At 38.5% G+C, this 18,397-nt stretch overlaps 1 protein-coding gene across 13 annotated transcripts in view; it reads right to left on the bottom strand.

The window, feature by feature from the left end:
* The window catches only part of MYO5A (myosin VA), a 196,014-nt gene that overhangs the window by 40,130 nt on the left and 137,487 nt on the right, over positions 1 to 18,397 (bottom strand). For 8 of the 13 annotated variants that reach the window (XM_045449707.1, XM_045449709.1, XM_045449712.1 and 5 more), the window contains exons 23-27: positions 15,092 to 15,185; positions 12,625 to 12,773; positions 8,049 to 8,162; positions 1,186 to 1,329; positions 876 to 929 (exon numbers count right to left, since the gene is read on the bottom strand). In XM_045449707.1, the coding sequence (XP_045305663.1) occupies positions 876 to 929; positions 1,186 to 1,329; positions 8,049 to 8,162; positions 12,625 to 12,773; positions 15,092 to 15,185 (555 nt within the window). The remainder of the gene's footprint in view (positions 1 to 875; positions 930 to 1,185; positions 1,330 to 8,048; positions 8,163 to 12,624; positions 12,774 to 15,091; positions 15,186 to 18,397) is intronic. The other 5 variants (XM_045449710.1, XM_045449708.1, XM_045449716.1 and 2 more) reach the window with 1 other exon arrangement.

The following is an 18,397-nucleotide window of genomic DNA, read 5'->3' as shown; positions in this document are numbered from 1 at the left end:
AATTCTTTACCTTCATTTTCCTCCTCGCAACAGTTTCTAAAAAATAAAACAGAATATGTTTCTACTGTAATACCTAGCAAACTAATACCTAGTTATCTTCCTCTACAAATACGTAGTTTCAGTGGGGTTTGGTGGTTAGAGTACAGAATTTGGAGCCAAAGATAACTATGTTCAAATCCTGTTCCTGTTGGTTTCTAGTGGGGTGATCTCAGGGAAGTTATTTATATCTCTTAGCCTCAATTTTCTCATCTGTAAAATGGGAACTAAAATACTCACTTGCAGTATTATTCTAAGAATTAGAGCTAATATGTACTTTACATAATATATACTTTGCATACTAAAGTACATATTAGCTCTAAGATTACTGTAAGAATTAGAGCTAATACATAAAGTATAGGCATTTAAAAATGATGATAATAATGATAGCAACCAACATTCGCTGGGTACTTACTATGTGCTGGGCATTATCCTAAGCAGTTTACTGGATTACTTCACATAATCTTCAGACAGTCTTATAATATAAATATTACCATTATCTCCATTTTATAGATGAGAAAAGTGAGGCACAGAAAAGATACATCACTTATACACAGTCATATAGTGGCAGATCTGGCATTTGAACCCACGCAGTCTGACGCTAGAATCCATAGTCTCAAATGGCAGCTACTGCTCCTGATCTGCTTGGACTCAATTCTAGCTTATGTAAAATAGAATCTACAAAAAGAAACAACACAAGGCTAGAAGTAAGGCCTGAATAAGGTTGAAGCTAGGACTTCTGGTGCCCTTAAGGACATTCTCTAAGAAAAACAGAAGCTCTGAGCAGATTACTTGCCAAAACAAGATATTCAAAGCCTTGAGCAGTAACTTCCCATTACCTTGAGTGACTCATATTCCAGTTCTGCGCCTCTAATTTGTGGTCTTTCTTCTTCCTAGGGAAAATGTAAAGTTAAAAACTTTATAAATAAGTAGTTATATTTTAATTGTCACATTTTTACCCAGAATATTTCCTTGCTCCACAGAAAATAGTGAGAAGAGTTGAGCCCTCACTAAATGAACCAAATTCTGCTTAGATAAAGTACTTCTGGGCAGGGTTTCCATTAAAGAAGAGATTGCAGACTTGCACATAAAGTCCCAGGCTCAGAGCTCAATTTGCCCTTAGCCCTGGGCTGGAGGAGCACTGCACACCTTTGCCTTGCTGCGGAGCACCTGCTCCTCCTTGCGGTCCAGCTCATCCTGCATCACCTGCTTCTCCTGCTCCAGCTCTGTGACCCGCTTCTGGAGCTTGAGGAACAATGACATGTCCAGAGGTACCTTCTTCTCACTTGGCTCCTAAACCCCAGAAATCATAAGATGGTCAAGATGATCCAGAACATGTACAAGCCAATGAGAAAATAATGAACAGTCCAATAAAAAAAAAAGAGCAAACTTACAGAAGAAACATAAATGGCCAAAAAGTATATAAATAACACATCCAACCTAGCTAATGAATAGAGAAATGCAAACTAAGCAACAATTAGCACTACTTTCCCCTGTCAGATTGGCAAAGACTGGAAAGATTGAGAATGCCATGTGTTAGTAACAGCGTCTTATATAATACTGATGGAAGTATAAGTAGGCCTTGTAAAAGGGCAAGGTAACTGCACTTATTAAAATTTAAATGTGTATACCCTTTAACCTAGCAATATGTGTTTAAGAATTAATCCTGCAGGGATTCTTATACAAGCACACAAAAATATATAGAAAAAAATGTTCATTGCAGCATGTTTTGCAATTGTAAAAAATGGGCAAAAAACCCCTGAATGTCAATACGAGAGTTGCTTAAATCATAGTATAACCACACTATAAAATATTTTATAGCTGTTAAAAAAAAAGAAATAGATATACATGAGTGGATAAATATGTCCTACATAAAAGTATTAAGTGAAATATACAAGTTGTAGGGGTATTTATATTATCTTATTTTCATTACAAAAACAAACAAACAAATAAATGCATGTGACTCTTAAATATATCTAGCACATGGCATACAAAAATCTAAAAGGTCATCAATGGTTATCTTGGAGAATGGGAGGCGCTACGGGAAAGTTTCATTTTCTACTTTACACATTTCTTTTCTTTTCTTTTCTTAATGTTTATTCATTTCTGAGACAGAGAGAGAGAGTGAGCAAGGGAGGAGTAGAGAGAGAAGGAGACGCAAAATCCAAAGCAGGCTCTAGGCTCTGAGCTGTCAGCAGAGAGCCCAACACGGGGCTCGAACTCACAAACCATGAGATCATGACCTGAGCTGAAGTCGGAGGCTTAACTGACTGAGGCACCCAGGCGCCCTGACTACTTTACACATTTCTATATTAGAATTGTTTATAATGAGCATGACATGTTTTTCTATTTAGGAAAAATGATTTGTGAAAAGGTGATACCATAAATATATTGAGATCAGACAGAGAAAAGGGAAAAACTAAAACATGTATAGCTCTTAGTAAAGTGAAATATAACCGAGTAGCATTTGAAAAGTACATCAATTGGTTCTAAAACAGAATCATAGTGAGAACTACTATGTGTAAATAAAGATACACTAACTAAAGGTGAGCAAAGGGAAAGAATTACCAACCACTACCACGGAAGTTCTGAGCATGACATAGGTGTTTTACCTTGTTTACTTCAGGTTTGAATTTTTAGTGAGGTAAGAAGAGAAAGAATTGTGTCACTGGATTTAATGGAGAGGATAAAGAGTCTCTTTTTGTTAGAAAGAGAGAAAACAGTAACAATAACTTAATTAAATGGTCAAAGTGTAATTCTTAACTGATTAGTAAATCTTATATTTCAAATTGTCAATTAAAACAATTTTTTTTCTGATGTAAAAGCAAAATAAGCTTATGAAGAAAGCTTAGGAAATAAGTACAAAGAAGAAAAACAAAGCCATAATCACATACCCAGAGAAAGCCTACAATTTCTGTCCAGTCTTTTTTCTATAGATTTAAGTAATTGGAATATTTTCATTCTAATTTTGTATTGTCTTTTAAATTTAGCATTGTATCACAAATGTTTTCCAAATATAGAATATGATACTTGAAACCATAATTTTTAAAAGCTATATTGACATGTGTACCATCATTTGATTATCTATTACCTTACTGATGGGCATTGAAGTTGTTTCTAATCGTTTGCTATTGAAATATACTAAAATAAATATCCTAGTACATAAATATCCAAATATTAATGTTTTAAAGTCTGCTAACTTGGTTGGACCAGCTTACACGTCCATCAAGCAACCAACACCTTGCCTGGTACAATGATGGTTAGGATTTAAAAAAAAAAAAAAAAGGCTCAATTGATAGACCAAAAGTGGTATTTAATTATAGTTTTAATTTATATTTCTTCACCTTTTGATGAGGTTGAATCATTTTTATATTCATTAGTTATCTTCGGTCTTTTGTGAATTGTCAGTAGTGTCGAATTCAGTGTTATTCCAGTTGTAAAAAAAAATCTAAGAAGAATTAATTAAACTAAGAAGTGGGGCATTTATATGTAGACTATCAAGGTCATTTACCCACAAACTAGTTAGACCTGGATTTTTGCTTACTGTCCACTCTTGCAATGTTAATGTTCAACAGTAAGAAAAAGTTTAGGTATATGGTATTCACCATAAAGTTTGTCCTGACTGAGCAGAACAGACATAACATCCTGCCTGAACACGAAATTATTACACTTTCATTCATATAAAAACTCATTTCTATACATCCCATAAACACTTGTATATTAGCTTATTTACAATGTAAACATTCCATTCATGTGTTTTTAATGTTTGTTCATCTATTAATGATGTATGTGTACCTGAAAATTTTAATTATTTAATCTTTTTTTACACTGTAATAAAAGACTTTACCTCACAATGAGTATAATATTTCACTCATTGTACTCAAAATGTCATCATTTGGGAATCATTCCTTTCAGCCTTGAATGGGCATTTTCATTTAAAAGGAATCATCTTGGGGCGCCTAGGTGGCTCAGTCAGTTGGGCATTCGACTTCAGCTCAGGTCACGATCTCATAGTTCATAGGTTCAAGCTCCACGTCAGGCTCTGTGCTGACGGCTCAGAGCCTGGAGCCTGTTTCAGATTCTGTGTCTTCTTCTCTCTCTGCCCCTCCCCTACTCATGTGTGCTCTCTCTCTCTCTTTTTCTCTCTCCAAAATAAACATTAAAAAAATAAATAAGAAAGTAAAAGGGATCTTCTTATTAAAATGGGACGGGGTAACTCTTCAGATATTAGCAAATACTACATAAAGGATTAGTTGATTGCTAGATAAAAGCAAAATTCTATAGATAGGAATATTAAAATAGGAAATGAAAGAACACAAAACTGCTTGAGGCATAATGACTGGTAATTATTTAGGAGTGCTCTGCATGGTGTCCATTCTTAGCCCTAATGACATATCTAGTCAAAGAGATACCATTTGTCTTCTCTACACCACATGAGCAAAAAGGAAGAATGGGCCATCTGGCTCAGAGGTTTCTGGAGTTTTGCTTTGCTTTCCTTCCTCAGAAAGGACTTTGTCATCCAGGGCTTTTCTGAGAGAGTGAAGCTTTGAAACTGACCTAAAAAATAACAGTCTCTCATCTGAGGAAAATGAAGAAAACAAGAGAACTTATTCATAAAATTACCACTGTAGGTCTGCAGTCATTCTGGAATTATTGCTAACAACAGCTGAGAAAGTTATGGTGACCTTTTCCCTGGGTTTGACATGTGTGAGGAAGCTCAAGGGCAGAAGCAGAACTGGGGTTATTTGTCAATGGCTACCAAGAAAGGAGAAGCCAAGTTTTCCAAGAGAATGCAACACCTGACAATGAAGATGCACATGTGGGAGGGCTGCACAGAAGTGGAGCTGAGGTGGGCTCTCCAGAGGGAAACAGCAGTGGAGGTGACAGCCTGACTAGTGAACAACAAATCACAGGTTTGGCAAAGTTAGAAAGACATTAATTCTTTTTTTTTTTAATTAAAAAAAATTTTTTTTAATGTTTATTTATTTTTGACAGAGAGAGAGAGAGACAGAGCATGAGTGGGGGAGGAGCAGAGAGAGAAGGAGACACAGATTCTGAAACAGGCTCCAGGCTCTGAGCTGTCAGCACAGAGACCGACGCAGGGCTCAAACTCACGGACAGTGAGATCATGACCTGAGCCGAAGTCGGATGCTCAACCAACTAAGCCACCCAGGCACCCCTAGATTTCTATCCTTCTGATCCTGACCATACCTCATCAAAATTGTAGGATATTCACTGGAAGCCTGTTTATAAGAACAAAAACATGGATTTATCAAACACTTACTAGGTACCAAACACCGTTGCAAGTGCTTTCTAAGAATTACCTCAATTATCAACTTACTGTAAAGTAACATAATAATAATAGCATATCAATTCACAGATGAGGAAACTGAGGCACAGAGAGACTGAGGCTAAAGTTATGGACTCAGTTCCAGGAAGGAGAGTTATTGTAGTCAGTCCAATGTTCAAGATAGCCCTTCTAACCAGAGCCGGCTACATTTCAAATGCACGTACTTAGTCACAAGGAACAAGATGACTAGTTCAGTGAAAAGTCTTTCCTATTAGTGAGAGAAGATTTCCAGGTGCACGACCTACTGCTAATGGTCAGTGCATGTGAAGGACAATATACAATGCTCCAGATCTGTCTGTGATTTCTGGAGCACAATTCATACTTCATTATTCAAAAGAGATGAGCAAAGTACTAAATCCCACTCTAAAATAACTGTTTTTTAAATTTATTTTTACTTTTTGAGAGAGACAGAGAGAGAAAGAGAGAGAGACAGAGAGAGAGAGCACATGCACTCAAGTAGGGAAAGAGAAGAAGGAGAGGGTGGGTTCTGTGCTCAGCTCACTATCGTGAGGTCATGACATGACCAGTAATCAAGAATCAGATGCTTAACTGACTGAGACATCCAGGTGCCCCTAAAATAACTCTTATTTGGGAAAAGATTCAGCAGAATATAGGTGAGAATTAGAAACAAAAAGGTTACCCCTCCCCTCAAATCTGGAAGAATTTGGACAAAACTTGGAAACAGTAGAAAAATTAGGTAAAGCGCAGAAGAGTTTTTGAGATTAAAAACATAATGTCCTCAAGAGAAACTATCAATAAGATGCCTCTTGGCCCTTGTTTAATACAAAACAATCTGCAGCAAAAACACCCTTTTCTGTCATGGCTTTCCCCTCCCTTGCAGGAGCTGCTCGAGTGGTATTGCACTGAAGCCAACAGTTTGTAAACATACTTCCCTCAGACTGCTGGGAATGAGTACTCCCATTAAGACCAACTGCATGCAATCCTAAAACCTTCATATCCACTAGAGGCTCAGAGGCTGTAATTTTGAAATCTTCAAAGTCTAACTTTGTGGTAGTCTCCAAAGATAGCTACCAATGATTCCTCCCAACACAAATGTCTTTTCTCCTATCAAGAGATGAAGTCTAGGGCATCTGGGTGGCTCAATCGGTTAAGCGTCCAACTCTTGATTTCAGCTCAGGTCATGATCCCAGGGTCACAGGGATCCGTATGGAGCATGGAGGCTGCTTAAGATTCTCTCTCTCTCCCCCCCACTGTGCCGCACCCCCACCTCCCACCGTCAAGCTCTATTAAAAAAAAAAAAATGTTTAAAAAAATAAAAAGAGATGAAGTCTATTCTTCTCCTGAGTCTGGGCTGGTCTTGTAATTTGCTATGACCATACAGTGTGGCAGAATTGACACGATGGTGGTTCTGGGCCTGGCCCTAAGAGCCCGGGCATCTTTTGCTCTTACATCCTTAGAACCTATTTGCCATGCTGCTGAATACAGAAACCACATGGAAAAGCCCAAGGAAGAAAACCTCGGCATCTAAGCTAAGGCTGGGAGGTGCTCTAACCGACACCATGTGGAGAAGAAGAACCACCCAATCAATATTCAAAGAGTTTTGAACAATAATAAATTGCTGTTGTTTGAAGCCACCAAAGTTTGGGATGGCTTGTTACATGGCAACGAATAACTGGAACCACCTCTATTCTGCTACACAGTGGCCAGACTGCTGTTATCAATGGTCCCCAGAGTAATGTTAGCTATAGACAGAAATGGCACTGGGGAACTGCAGTGCAAAGTCCCCGGATGGGAGGAAGTAAAGAATGGAGCTCCTAACAGACCAGCCTCAGTTTGAATGCTGGATCTACCACTTATAAGCTGTGACCTTTGATCAGTTAACTTAGGCTTCTTGTAGGTATGATTCCAACTACATGACATATTTCCTTAAAATGAACACAATTAGATGGCAGAAAATTTCATTCCTGAGTAAAACCAAGACAAAAAAGGAAAGAATCATTCAATTTTCTTTGGCTGTTCTGCCAGAAGCAGTCTATTTCTGACTTGGCCATTTTCTCAGAATATGACATAAAAATAGAAGAGCTGTGCCTGAATTATCCATTAGCGAAACTAATATCACATTTGAAAAGAAGATCTGAGAATTAGTTTGGCAAAAATCTAACTTAAAGTCACCATACTCTTGGAGTTACGGTAATGTGCCATTTTGGTTTCATACCCCATAACACAAAATAGTAAAGCAGATTTATAAGCTATTTTTCTTGCATTTTTGTGGAAAAAAATTATTTTGGTAAAAACTGTCATCAAACAGAGGCAGCAGATTTGCTAAACTCTTGGACATTGGTTATTTATAATATTCAAGGACAAAACAATTGACCTCAGTCTGAAATAAATTCATGACAGGCTATGTTTTTTTGTAATAGGTTATGTTAAGATGTAGAAGGGAACTGTAAAAGAAAAAAATTTGGTCATCAAAATTACATGAGAGTTAAGATGTCTATTGACAAAAAAATATATGTAGTAAGTAAGCAAGTACATATAGGAAAATATAAGTAATAATTTATAAGCTAATTAAGTACCCATTAGTCACTTATGAGTATAGTTTGAAACGACTGTTACATTTAAGGGCAAATGGGGTCTGCCCCACAATGGAAATGTTCTCTGTTAATAATAGCATGGTCACATCCTGGTGTCTAAAATGTACCTCTGTCCTCAATGGCATATCTTCAGTTTCTGCAATTTCAGAGCTAAAGGTGTATTCAGACTCATTGCTGCTATGAGTGGAGTCTGTTCTCTTGTGTCCAGGCTTAGGCACATTCTGCAAGGCAAATAAACCAAGAATAATTAACACAACATAATGAAAAAGTTAAGTCATACTTAAGACAGCATCCACCTTAACTTGGTTCTAATCCCCACTCACTGACTTGCTGTTCTCATGCCCAAATACGATGTTCCATGTTGTCCTTACCAAACCTTTACAAAAGGGTCATTTTCTGGACTCTTCAAAGAAAGAGAAAGATGCACCATCAGGGCATGACAAGAACACAAAACCAAATACTCAAATGAAAATCATCTGTGATTATTAGCAGAGTCCCCTTTGGGTTTTTAAAGTTGTGAGTAGCCAGTCACACTGGGTGAAGTGTAGGTATAACACCTCAGTACCCAAACACTGACTTCAGTGTTGCAATTACATAAAACTTGGTAAAAAGCTCATGAAATATGTTTAATGAAAGCATAATCATTTTCCTGCACTGTATTTGAGCATAAGTGGAAAAAAAGAGAGGGGTTCTACATAGGTGACTATAAATTCTGTCATTTTTGTGCATGGAGTTGATTCACTGTATTTGAGCATAAGTGGAAAAAAAGAGAGGGGTTCTACATAGGTGACTATAAATTCTGTCATTTTTGTGCATGGAGTTGATTTTCTGGAGTCAGCAGTGGGAAGTGTGAGCAGTACAGGAGAGGTAAGAAAGCTGTTCCAAGAATCCTCTGAAGTCCTGAAGTTACTGATTCAGGGAGTCCAAGTGACATTTCTATGACATGTGGTACCTATGAGATTAGCATTCAGAAAGCTGATGGAAAACAAAAGTTAAGCAATTACAGTCTGTTCCTTCGTGTAGGAGAAAGGGTTAGAGAATGACTTGAAGAAAGAAGGAATAAAAAGGCTGGGTTTTGTACCCCTCACTCCTGGGGTGTCCCTCCCCCCAACCTCAGAAGAGGTGAAAATGTCCAGAAAGACCTCTGGAAACTTTTCATCTGTCCAATTTCCTTTACTCCTTCACCCAGCTGCAGGAAGAGCCAGAAGCCACAAAGAGCTTCTTTGCCTCTCTCTCTCTCCCATAACCAAGCTTATAGAGAACAGACCCAACTGCGTGACTAAAGGAAAGCCAGCATCCAGGGGCAGTTGAAAGTCTCCAGGCCACCGCAACCGGTACTCTGGTGCATAAGGAAGATCCAAGAACACCAGAACTTCTGAAACTAGCTAGCAGCTAGGGTCCACCCTAAAGGGGACAATCACTCCACATAAAGTCAAAGGCACTCAGATTTACTTTCTGTTTACATACACCGGCAACCTTAAAGTTCCTAGCCCCAGCCAACAGGTGTATGGGACGCTGTTTATTAATTGGTTGTGTCATTAAGAAAAACAGGTCCAGGGGCACCTGGGTGGCTCAGTCGGTTGAGCGTCCGACTTCGGCTCAGGTCATGATCTCATGGTCCATGAGTTCGAGCCCTGCGTCGGGCTCTGTGTTGACAGCTCAGAGCCTGGAGCCTGCTTCAGATTCTGTGTCTCCCTCTCTCTCTGCCCCTCCCCGCTCATACTCTGTCTCTCTGTCAAAAATAAACATTAAAAAAAAAAACCAACAAAAAACCCAGGTCCATATAAATACGGAGACAAAGGGTTTTAATAAGCTTATTTCAAGATGAGTTAGACCCCTATTTTTCTTCATGTATGTATTACCAAACAACAAATAGCTTAAGGTATGAATAGAAGCAATGCTATGTCTGTGATTTAACATAACTTTTGTATACAGGACAGTGGTTAAATGCTCTGAGTCTATAGGAGAGAGCTGGGTAGGAATTCCAGGTCTGCCATTTTCTTGTCCCTTACTTCTCCAGGCCTCACCTTCATTATCAGAAAAAGGTAGATAATAATATTATCTACCTAAGAGGGTTTATGTGAGGATTAAATAAGATAGCGCAAGTAAAGAGCATGGTTTTTGGCACGTAACAAGGATTCAATTAATGTTAACTGATGTTGCCATAATTGTTAGGACTCTGAAGTAATGCAACAACTCCCTCATGCATTGCCTTTTGTTCCCCAAGTTTTTAGTCCATATGCTATTCAATTACAAGGACAAACATACTACTTGATCATCAAGTGCTCCTTCAAGATCTGCATCTCATGCCTCCTCTTATCTGTCATTTCTCCAATAATTCCTTCTTTTCTTGGACCTGTCTTACTCCCTTCGTCAAGATTAACGACCCCACTGTTGACACGCAGGACTCCCTCCTTACTTGGAATGAATTTATCTTTAAACACTTCACAAGCCTGTATTCCAATGCCTCATTATCCTTTCACTGTCTGCTTGAATTTCCTTGGCCCTGGATTTAGTATTTTCTTCCTTCTGCTCTACAACTGAATGTTCCTGGAGAAAAATCTGACAACACTTCTTGGTACCAGGGCCAACAAATCTAGTAATCACTGGTAATCAGTGCCATTAACTTTGGCCCATGTATCACAGGTTACCAGAAGCGCTGAAGCAGTCTATCAATTCCCCCTCCCTAAAGTTTCCTGCCATCCATTTGAGGAGTCTATTTACCATAAATGCTTCCTAAGCATTATGGCAGTGAGAGCTGCATCTGCAGAACAGTGTCAATGATAGATTAGCCGAGTACCCATCTGTTAGTTGCGAAGTCCCTACCTAAACATTAAAATAAGATATTGCTATTATTTATTTATTCCTAAATTATAAAGTCCATTTTTTAATTCTCTGCAATTCTTGGCAAATATTTTCTACCAAGACTGCAATCTTCACTATGTCTGGAACTAGGAAAGGGGACCTAATGAAGAGCTGAGTAGGAAGCAAGTAGATTCTCATCTTCCTTCCTCTGCTATTTTCCTTTTCCCTCCTTCTGACCATTTTGTTACCCAAAAGGAAGGACAATGAGTCATCGGCATACAAAAGAGAGGGTTATAAGCTGAGAAATAAGAAATTAAGCAGCTAAACTGTCCCTGGAACTTGATTACATCTTCCTTTTTCCACAGCACTTCTGGGAACAGAATGGGTAGCAGGCAGAGACTTGCTCAGCAGGAATAGCCCTGCTAAGTTGCTGGAGGATGGCCATTACTGGAGGGTCTTTTTTTAGACATTTCCAGGAATGTGCTCAGAAAGTGATGTACACGTGGCACATGCTTGTCTCATTTTATTTTCTGAGGTTCACAAGACATGCAGTATTAAAGAATCCCAGAAATTCTGAGGGAGAAAAAAATTTGTTTATCTCTCTTTCAACAGAGATAAACGTGGTTCTCACATTTATTTGACCTCAATCATTTCTTTTCCCAATGCTACTTCTTAACATCTCAAGTAACTAGTGTCCTCAGAAGCACCTCATGGGACACAAAGCTTAGTGCTAACCAAAGCATAAATTAACCATAAACGCTGGCACAGTTATCTAGAAAATAGGATAAAAATACACCCAAGAATGGAATTCTGGGGAACATGACATTCAAAGACAGAGGAAAAGGACTCTAGGGAAAGCTAAAGATGGGAGAATGTAAAGGAGGAATGATTGCAGTAGGGAGAGCACGGAAGACAAGATTTAATGAGGCTCCTTTTGATTTGTCAATGATAAGGATAATGGTGACCTACTTTTATAGTTTCTCTTTGCCACATTCAAATCAGGATAGAGTAGCAAGGTTTGAAATAACTGTCCAACTGGCATTCAAATTAGCTTTTTAACCTCTTTGAGACTAAATTTTCTCATCTTCAAGGTGATACATTTATTTCATTTTTTTTTGTATGTTACATAATCTCCTTTATTTTTCCTTTTTAAATGTCATATTTAAAAAACATTGTCAAAGGGTACAGATAAAGGCAAAATTTGAAGCAAACATTCTCTGCCACAGATATCTGATTACCTTGTTTTTTATAAGACATATTTCAGAGCATTTCTAGCCACGGGTACCATCAGGTTACCTTCAAGGCTGGCACCTACAGGGAACAAGAGAGCTAGGGAACTCTTTGTTTCCTGACAGCAAGATAAGTAGAAGAGGCTGTGTGAAACTATTAAAAGTATAAAAGATACATTGGTAGATGCAGAAGAGTTCTTGAAATAGATGAAATAATTTGTTACAAATAGAGGCTGAACTTTCCTTTTGTAGGAATATATCTTTGAAACTGTAACAAAAACTAGTGAAGGAAATACTCAATTATATAAATATTTGCTTTATATGCAAATTTTACATGAAGTCATCCAATACATAAAATGAAGTCCAGCTATATGACTTTATACTAACCTACAGTCCAGTCTCTAAAATGTTTGACTTTGCAAAGTATTTATGAATAAAGTTATATGATTTGTGGGATCTTCTCTACAACAACTCAATCCACTGGATAGGGTGGGAAGGAGGGATAGAGTCGGGGTAAAAGTGTGTCGGCCATTTTGGAATTGGGTAATGAGTACATGAAGTACACGGGGATTCATTCCACTATTCTATCTGCCTTTATAAGTGCTTAAATTTTTTCATTAAAAAAAAAAAAATCAAGTGTTTGACTCACTACCATCAGAGTCATCTCTTCCTTGAGGTCATCATATCGTTCTTCTAAGCGACTGAACTCATTCAGAAGGTTCTGATATCTCAGCCTTTCATCATTAAGATCGAGTTCCAGTTGTTTTGTTTCTTCTACTAACTTCTTCTCCATAGTCTCTGAAAGAAAGAAGAGAGAAAAGCATAATAAAGATGGCTCTACAAAAGTCAAGAGTACAAACGTTTACACTGACTCCCAGCTTCTCTGCAAAGAATTTTTTTTTACCACCATGATCTATGAAGAGTATCTTATTGAATGTAGGGAAAGAGAAAATACCATGACAAAAAAATGAAATTGTTTGTTAATAACAACAATCATCTACTGAGTTCTTCCATATACTATGGATTCAATGCCACTAGTTCATTCACTGGTTATGGCACATCCTAGATAAACTTCTACTAGTCATTGTCTAGTAACTAAAGTACTGTATTTATTTTTTATTCCAATATTCTGTTTCAGGCTATCACAAAATTCTTTTGTCCAAATTAGTGTACTCTGTCAAAAAGTCAGAGATAGTTCTCAGATCTCTGAGGGAGTGGCAAACTCTCAAGGAACACAGCTATCCTTTGCTACAGTCAACTCTCTGCTCACCTCAGTCCCCAGGCTGAGATATTACGTTTTCCAGCATGCTGAACCGCCCCCAGTCCTAATACTCTCCCAATTCTAACCAGATAAGATCCCCATGTCTGGTCATGTGTGTTGTTACTTCTCCTGTGTGCTGCGGGGGGCACCCTGAACTTTCCGTTTACCACCCCATTCTGCTCGCTCTGTTGCCAGCAGCTTGCATTTGCCTGGGATGTCATCTGGAGACTGGAGACGAGCCCCTGACTATAAATAAAGCAAAGTAAAAAAGCCACAGATCTCAGCTGTATGTTTTAACTCAATGAGTCAACCAGTCACATTTATAAATGTATTAAGCTTCCTAATATTTATATGGTCCACTTTATCCTCATGCTTTGTGACTAGACCTTAATCTGCCCTGCTTACTTCGGTGGCTTCACCATTTCTTTCCCCATCAGCTCTATCATAAGGGCAAGGGCCGCAAGTGCCTTGTTTCCACTGCTTCCCTGGTGCCCACTACAGTGCTTCCCTAAGGTAGGGCTCTACTAATGTGTAAATGAATGAGTGAAAGAATCTCTTCTCCCTATGACATTCTATAAATTGTCTTGTTCTTACCAGTTTGCAGAAGCTGCCTGAGGCTACCAAGAAATTTTCCCTAGGCAAATCCAATGTTATTTCTTTGTTCTTCTCATCCAATTTCAAGTAACATTTTACAATTTCCCAGAAGTATTCTCATCATTCTGGATCTTTCCATTACATTCTGCATCCTAGTAGCCTTCTTTCCATGTCTTCAGTGACTGTTTCAATCTCCCCTATCAATTTTCCTTTCTGGTTTCTTTTCTTCACCTTATCCTTTACCTGTGGACATCCTATAAAGCTTAATTTCAGATTTCTTCTCTTTTCTTTACATTAGTCCCTTTAGTAGGGAGGAGGTGGTAGGGGAAAAGGCACACAGGGCTCTCTTACCATCATAGCTTTAATGGTACCTTAAGGCCTATTTCTTTCTGTCTCTAATCTTTAATCTCAATTTGTTTTTAGGACATCTCTATATAGAGGCCCCAGCTGACATCCAAAATTTAACATTCTAACAACTGATCTCATTAATTTTACTCATAAACAAGTATTTTCCCCCTTATTTTACTCATTAGTAATAACACATCATTATTGTTGAAATATCTCATGTCAAAACTTTAGAAAATTTTTATCCCTTTTTTGAATACCACATCAAAAAGGATAATGTTCTGGTGATTCTTTCATATACTGTATCTTTGCTCCAATCCATTTATTTCTCCCTGTCTCCACCACCAATTACTATAGCTTAGATCTACATCTTCTTAGCCCATGTTTACTTACATGTGGACTACTTGCAAATTATCATAATTCTTATCTATCTTACAAATGGAAAATGGAGTAAATGTCCACATCTAGTTAGTTTTCTATTCAAAAAATTAGAGTTGCTTTTTTTTTTTCTTTTTTGGTGGAAAAAAGGTAATTTATCTTGGGAGAATAATATCTATTGGTTTAGCAAAAAATAAGTAAATAGACATGCATACGTATTAGCTCACGATTTCTTCCTAATTCAATAGAATCCTATGAGTCATAAGTAACATCATAAATGCAGAACAATTCATTTTTTTAATTACAGATGATAGTGACTGTACATGAATTCACATTCGTACATAGAAAGATGAGATTTACGAGTTCACCAACTAAATCAAACAAAATACTTACTGTGCTTGCCTCTTGGAACTTCCTGAGTTGAGGGATGACGATCTCAACTTTTTAAAACATTTAAGCTCTAAGCAAAGTTGTAACTTAGAAAACGTTGGTCTGAGGTTGGCTGAAGCACTGTAGGTTACGGCCACGCCAGCCTTACCTGTCATCTCCTTAGCCTGCTCCACGATAAGATGATTGAGGGCCTCTTTTTCCTGCTTCAGTAAAGTATTTTCTTCCTTCAGATTTGATACCAGCTATAAAATAAAACAATAAACTCAGGTGGCTGCAGTAGACAGAGGACACCCAGTACCGAATATAAAGACCACACAGCAGTCCCTCCTTACTTCCACATCTCTGTGCCCCATTTCTGTGCCTAGTTCTATCTAGTCTTCTTCCAAACTTGGCTCAAGAATTACTCCAGACAGCCTTCCTGGAAACTCCCTCCAATTGGGTGTCTCTCCTACAGGACCCTGTATGTCCCTTGTTACAGCCCTTATAAATGATTTACTTTTCCTTCCCCAATAGACTAGAAATTCCTGGAGGATGGAGATAACTGCTGTTATTTTACTTTGTACCTTGAGCATTTAGCAACTGCCTGACACCTAGTAAGTATTTGCTCTTGAAGGAATGATAATGCCTTCTCACCTCAACAGCCTAACACAAAACTTATGTGTACTCGTGATTCAGGTATTAAGAGAGATTAAGAAGGTTCAGAAAGATATGAAGGGCATTTTGGTTCTGGAATTCACTGAATTCCTTCTGAAGCTCCCTGCTGTCTGTCTTGAGAAAGAGAATTTCCCTTTCATCTTCTTTTAAGAGTTTTACAAGGTTGCAAACTGGTCCTTTTATTCCATGTTTAAGCATTGGCCTTACAACAGTGTGAAAGTATTTAATGCCACAAAACTGCACACTTAAAAATGGTTAAAGTGGTAAATTTTATGTTACGTATATGTATATTTTGAAACACACACACACACACACACACACACACACACACTAAACAAAACACAGTGACCTTTCACTTTCTAGTTCCCAGTTGGATAAGGATTCCCAGGAAGCAAAAATCAAAGCCAAAGGTTAACTGTGCAAAGTCTATAATTTACTCAGTTCATCATTGAAATAAATATGTGTTTGTGATGAGTGAAATTTGAATTTCTTTCTCTAAGCATAAATTTAAGGAACTCTTAAAGTGATAGCTTCATTCATTCATTCTTAAAGTAAGCTCTTTGCCCAATGTGGGGCTCAAACCCATGACCCTGAAATCAAGAGTCACACGCTAAAGCAATAGCTTTAATAATAAAGAGAAAACTATCAGGAGTTCAGAGACAGAGGAAGAGGGCTCTGTGACTGAAAATCCCTAAAGACCAGGGAGGTTAGACAGGAATACTGTGCCGGAGCAGAAGTCAGTCAGAAGGTATGCCTTCTGATGGCTCAATCTCTTCCCTCCATACTGATATGGCCTTAATAGCTGCTCTCAGTAGAAAGGCCAGAGTTCCCTATGTGCTTGTGAAAGAAGTTGCTCTGTCAGCAGTGTGCAACCAGTAAACTGTGCTGCTTCTTTGAAATACACGTGCCTAGGGGCGCCTGGGTGGCGCAGTCGGTTAAGCGTCCGACTTCAGCCAGGTCACGATCTCGCGGTCCGTGAGTTCGAGCCCCGCGTCGGGCTCTGGGCTGATGGCTCAGAGCCTGGAGCCTGTTTCCGATTCTGTGTCTCCCTCTCTCTGACCCTCCCCCGTTCATGCTCTGTCTCTCTCTGTCCCAAAAATAAATAAACGTTGAAAAAAAAAAAAATTTGAAATACACATGCCTAGCCCACACCCCTAGAGCTTGGCCAGGCATCTTTCTAAAAACTCTCCAGGACATTCTGATACACACTCCTGGGTACAAACCACAGGTCTAGTGTACCTTCTAAGCTCCTTGATCAGCCTGGCTGGGAATGTAGCTTTTCTGACCACAAAGCTGGCTGTCACAGTGGAATTTTTTCATTCTTCTCGATCGCTACACTCTATTCAAAAGAATTAATGGTAGTGCCTACTGGGACACGTGGGTGGTCCAGTCGGTTAAGCGTTGGACTTCGGCTCAGGTCATGATCTCACAGCTTGTGAGTTCAAGCCCTGTGTCAGGCTCTGTGCTGACACCTCAGAGCCTGGAGCCTGCTTCGGATTGTGTGTATCTCTCTGCCCCTTCCTTGCTCACGTTCTGTCTGTCTCTCTCTCTCTCTCAAAAAAAATAAAATAAATAAACATTAAAAAAAATTTTTTAAGAATTTATGTTAGTGCCTATAGCTCTCTCTGGGGAAAGCAGAAGATAATGAAATAAAAAGAAAGGAAAAATCTCAATCTGTTCATGTGTGCTATTCTTTCAGACTAGAAAGGTATGAACTTAACTTTGAAGAGGAAAAGAGAATACTTCTACCAAGCCTAAATACCCTATGGACTCAGAGGAATCTGAAAAGCTTCTGTGGGCTCAGGAAATGAAAAGGAGCTCTTAAGCTTCAAGAATATCCCTTTCAATGCATATTTGAATTCTGATAGAGTAAGTTTATCATGTCAAAATAACGTGTTTTAAAGGCATTGTTGTTTCTGTACACAGAACTCAGATCTGCTAGAGACAGAGGAGGAAGTATTTTATTAAGACCCTGAACACCATGGAAAGATTGTACACTATCCTATCTGAATTGCATCGTAGCTCTTTCCAAGGTTTTTACTGCATAGGCTGTATTAATATTCAGAAGTCAATACAGAAAAAGCATAGGAAACTGGGAGTTTTGCCAGTAGTTACAGCCAACAGTCAAATCTGTTTTCACTTAAAAATGGTAATACTAGGGGCGCCTGGGTGGCTCAGTCGGTTGAGCGTCCGACTTCGGCTCAGGTCGCGATCTCACTGTCAGTGAGTTCGAGCCCCGCGTCGGGCTCTGGGCTGATGGCTCAGAGCCTGGAGCCTGCTTCCATTGTGTGTCTCCCCCTCTCTCTGCCCCTCCCCCGTTCATGCTCTGTCTCTCTCTGTCTCAAAAATAAATAAAACGTTAAAAAAAAAATTTTAAAAAAATGGTAATACTAGTGGAACTTATGAAAATCTATCACTTTTTTCAAGTAAGCTTTATGTTGAGATACTTTTGTTTAAACAATACATTGTATCGCTGTTTGAGAACCTTAATGCTTTCCGTATTTAATAAAATTCTGATAGAAGTTAATATAAATGTGTGTAATGTAGAAGCACCAATATGCAGGCATTCTTGTTATTGTTCTATCTGCACAGCAGCTCCTGGCTACCCTCAGGGTGCAGACATTTGGATTTCTCTCTCTCGGACTTCTAACACAGCCTTGATGTGGGTTTCCATAAAGATCTCTACTATCAGCTAGTGACATTTCACGGTTTGATTGGTTTCTTAATCATGTTAACTCTTTTGAAGAAAAAGGAGTCTATACTTCATCCAGACCTATGTATTTAAAGTAAGAGTGAGAGT

This window comes from Leopardus geoffroyi, chromosome B3 (assembly GCF_018350155.1).
Source record: "Leopardus geoffroyi isolate Oge1 chromosome B3, O.geoffroyi_Oge1_pat1.0, whole genome shotgun sequence".
NCBI lineage: Eukaryota > Metazoa > Chordata > Mammalia > Carnivora > Felidae > Leopardus > Leopardus geoffroyi.
The sequence above is the reverse complement of the archived record's forward strand: the minus strand, read 5'-3'. Positions and strand labels throughout refer to the sequence as shown.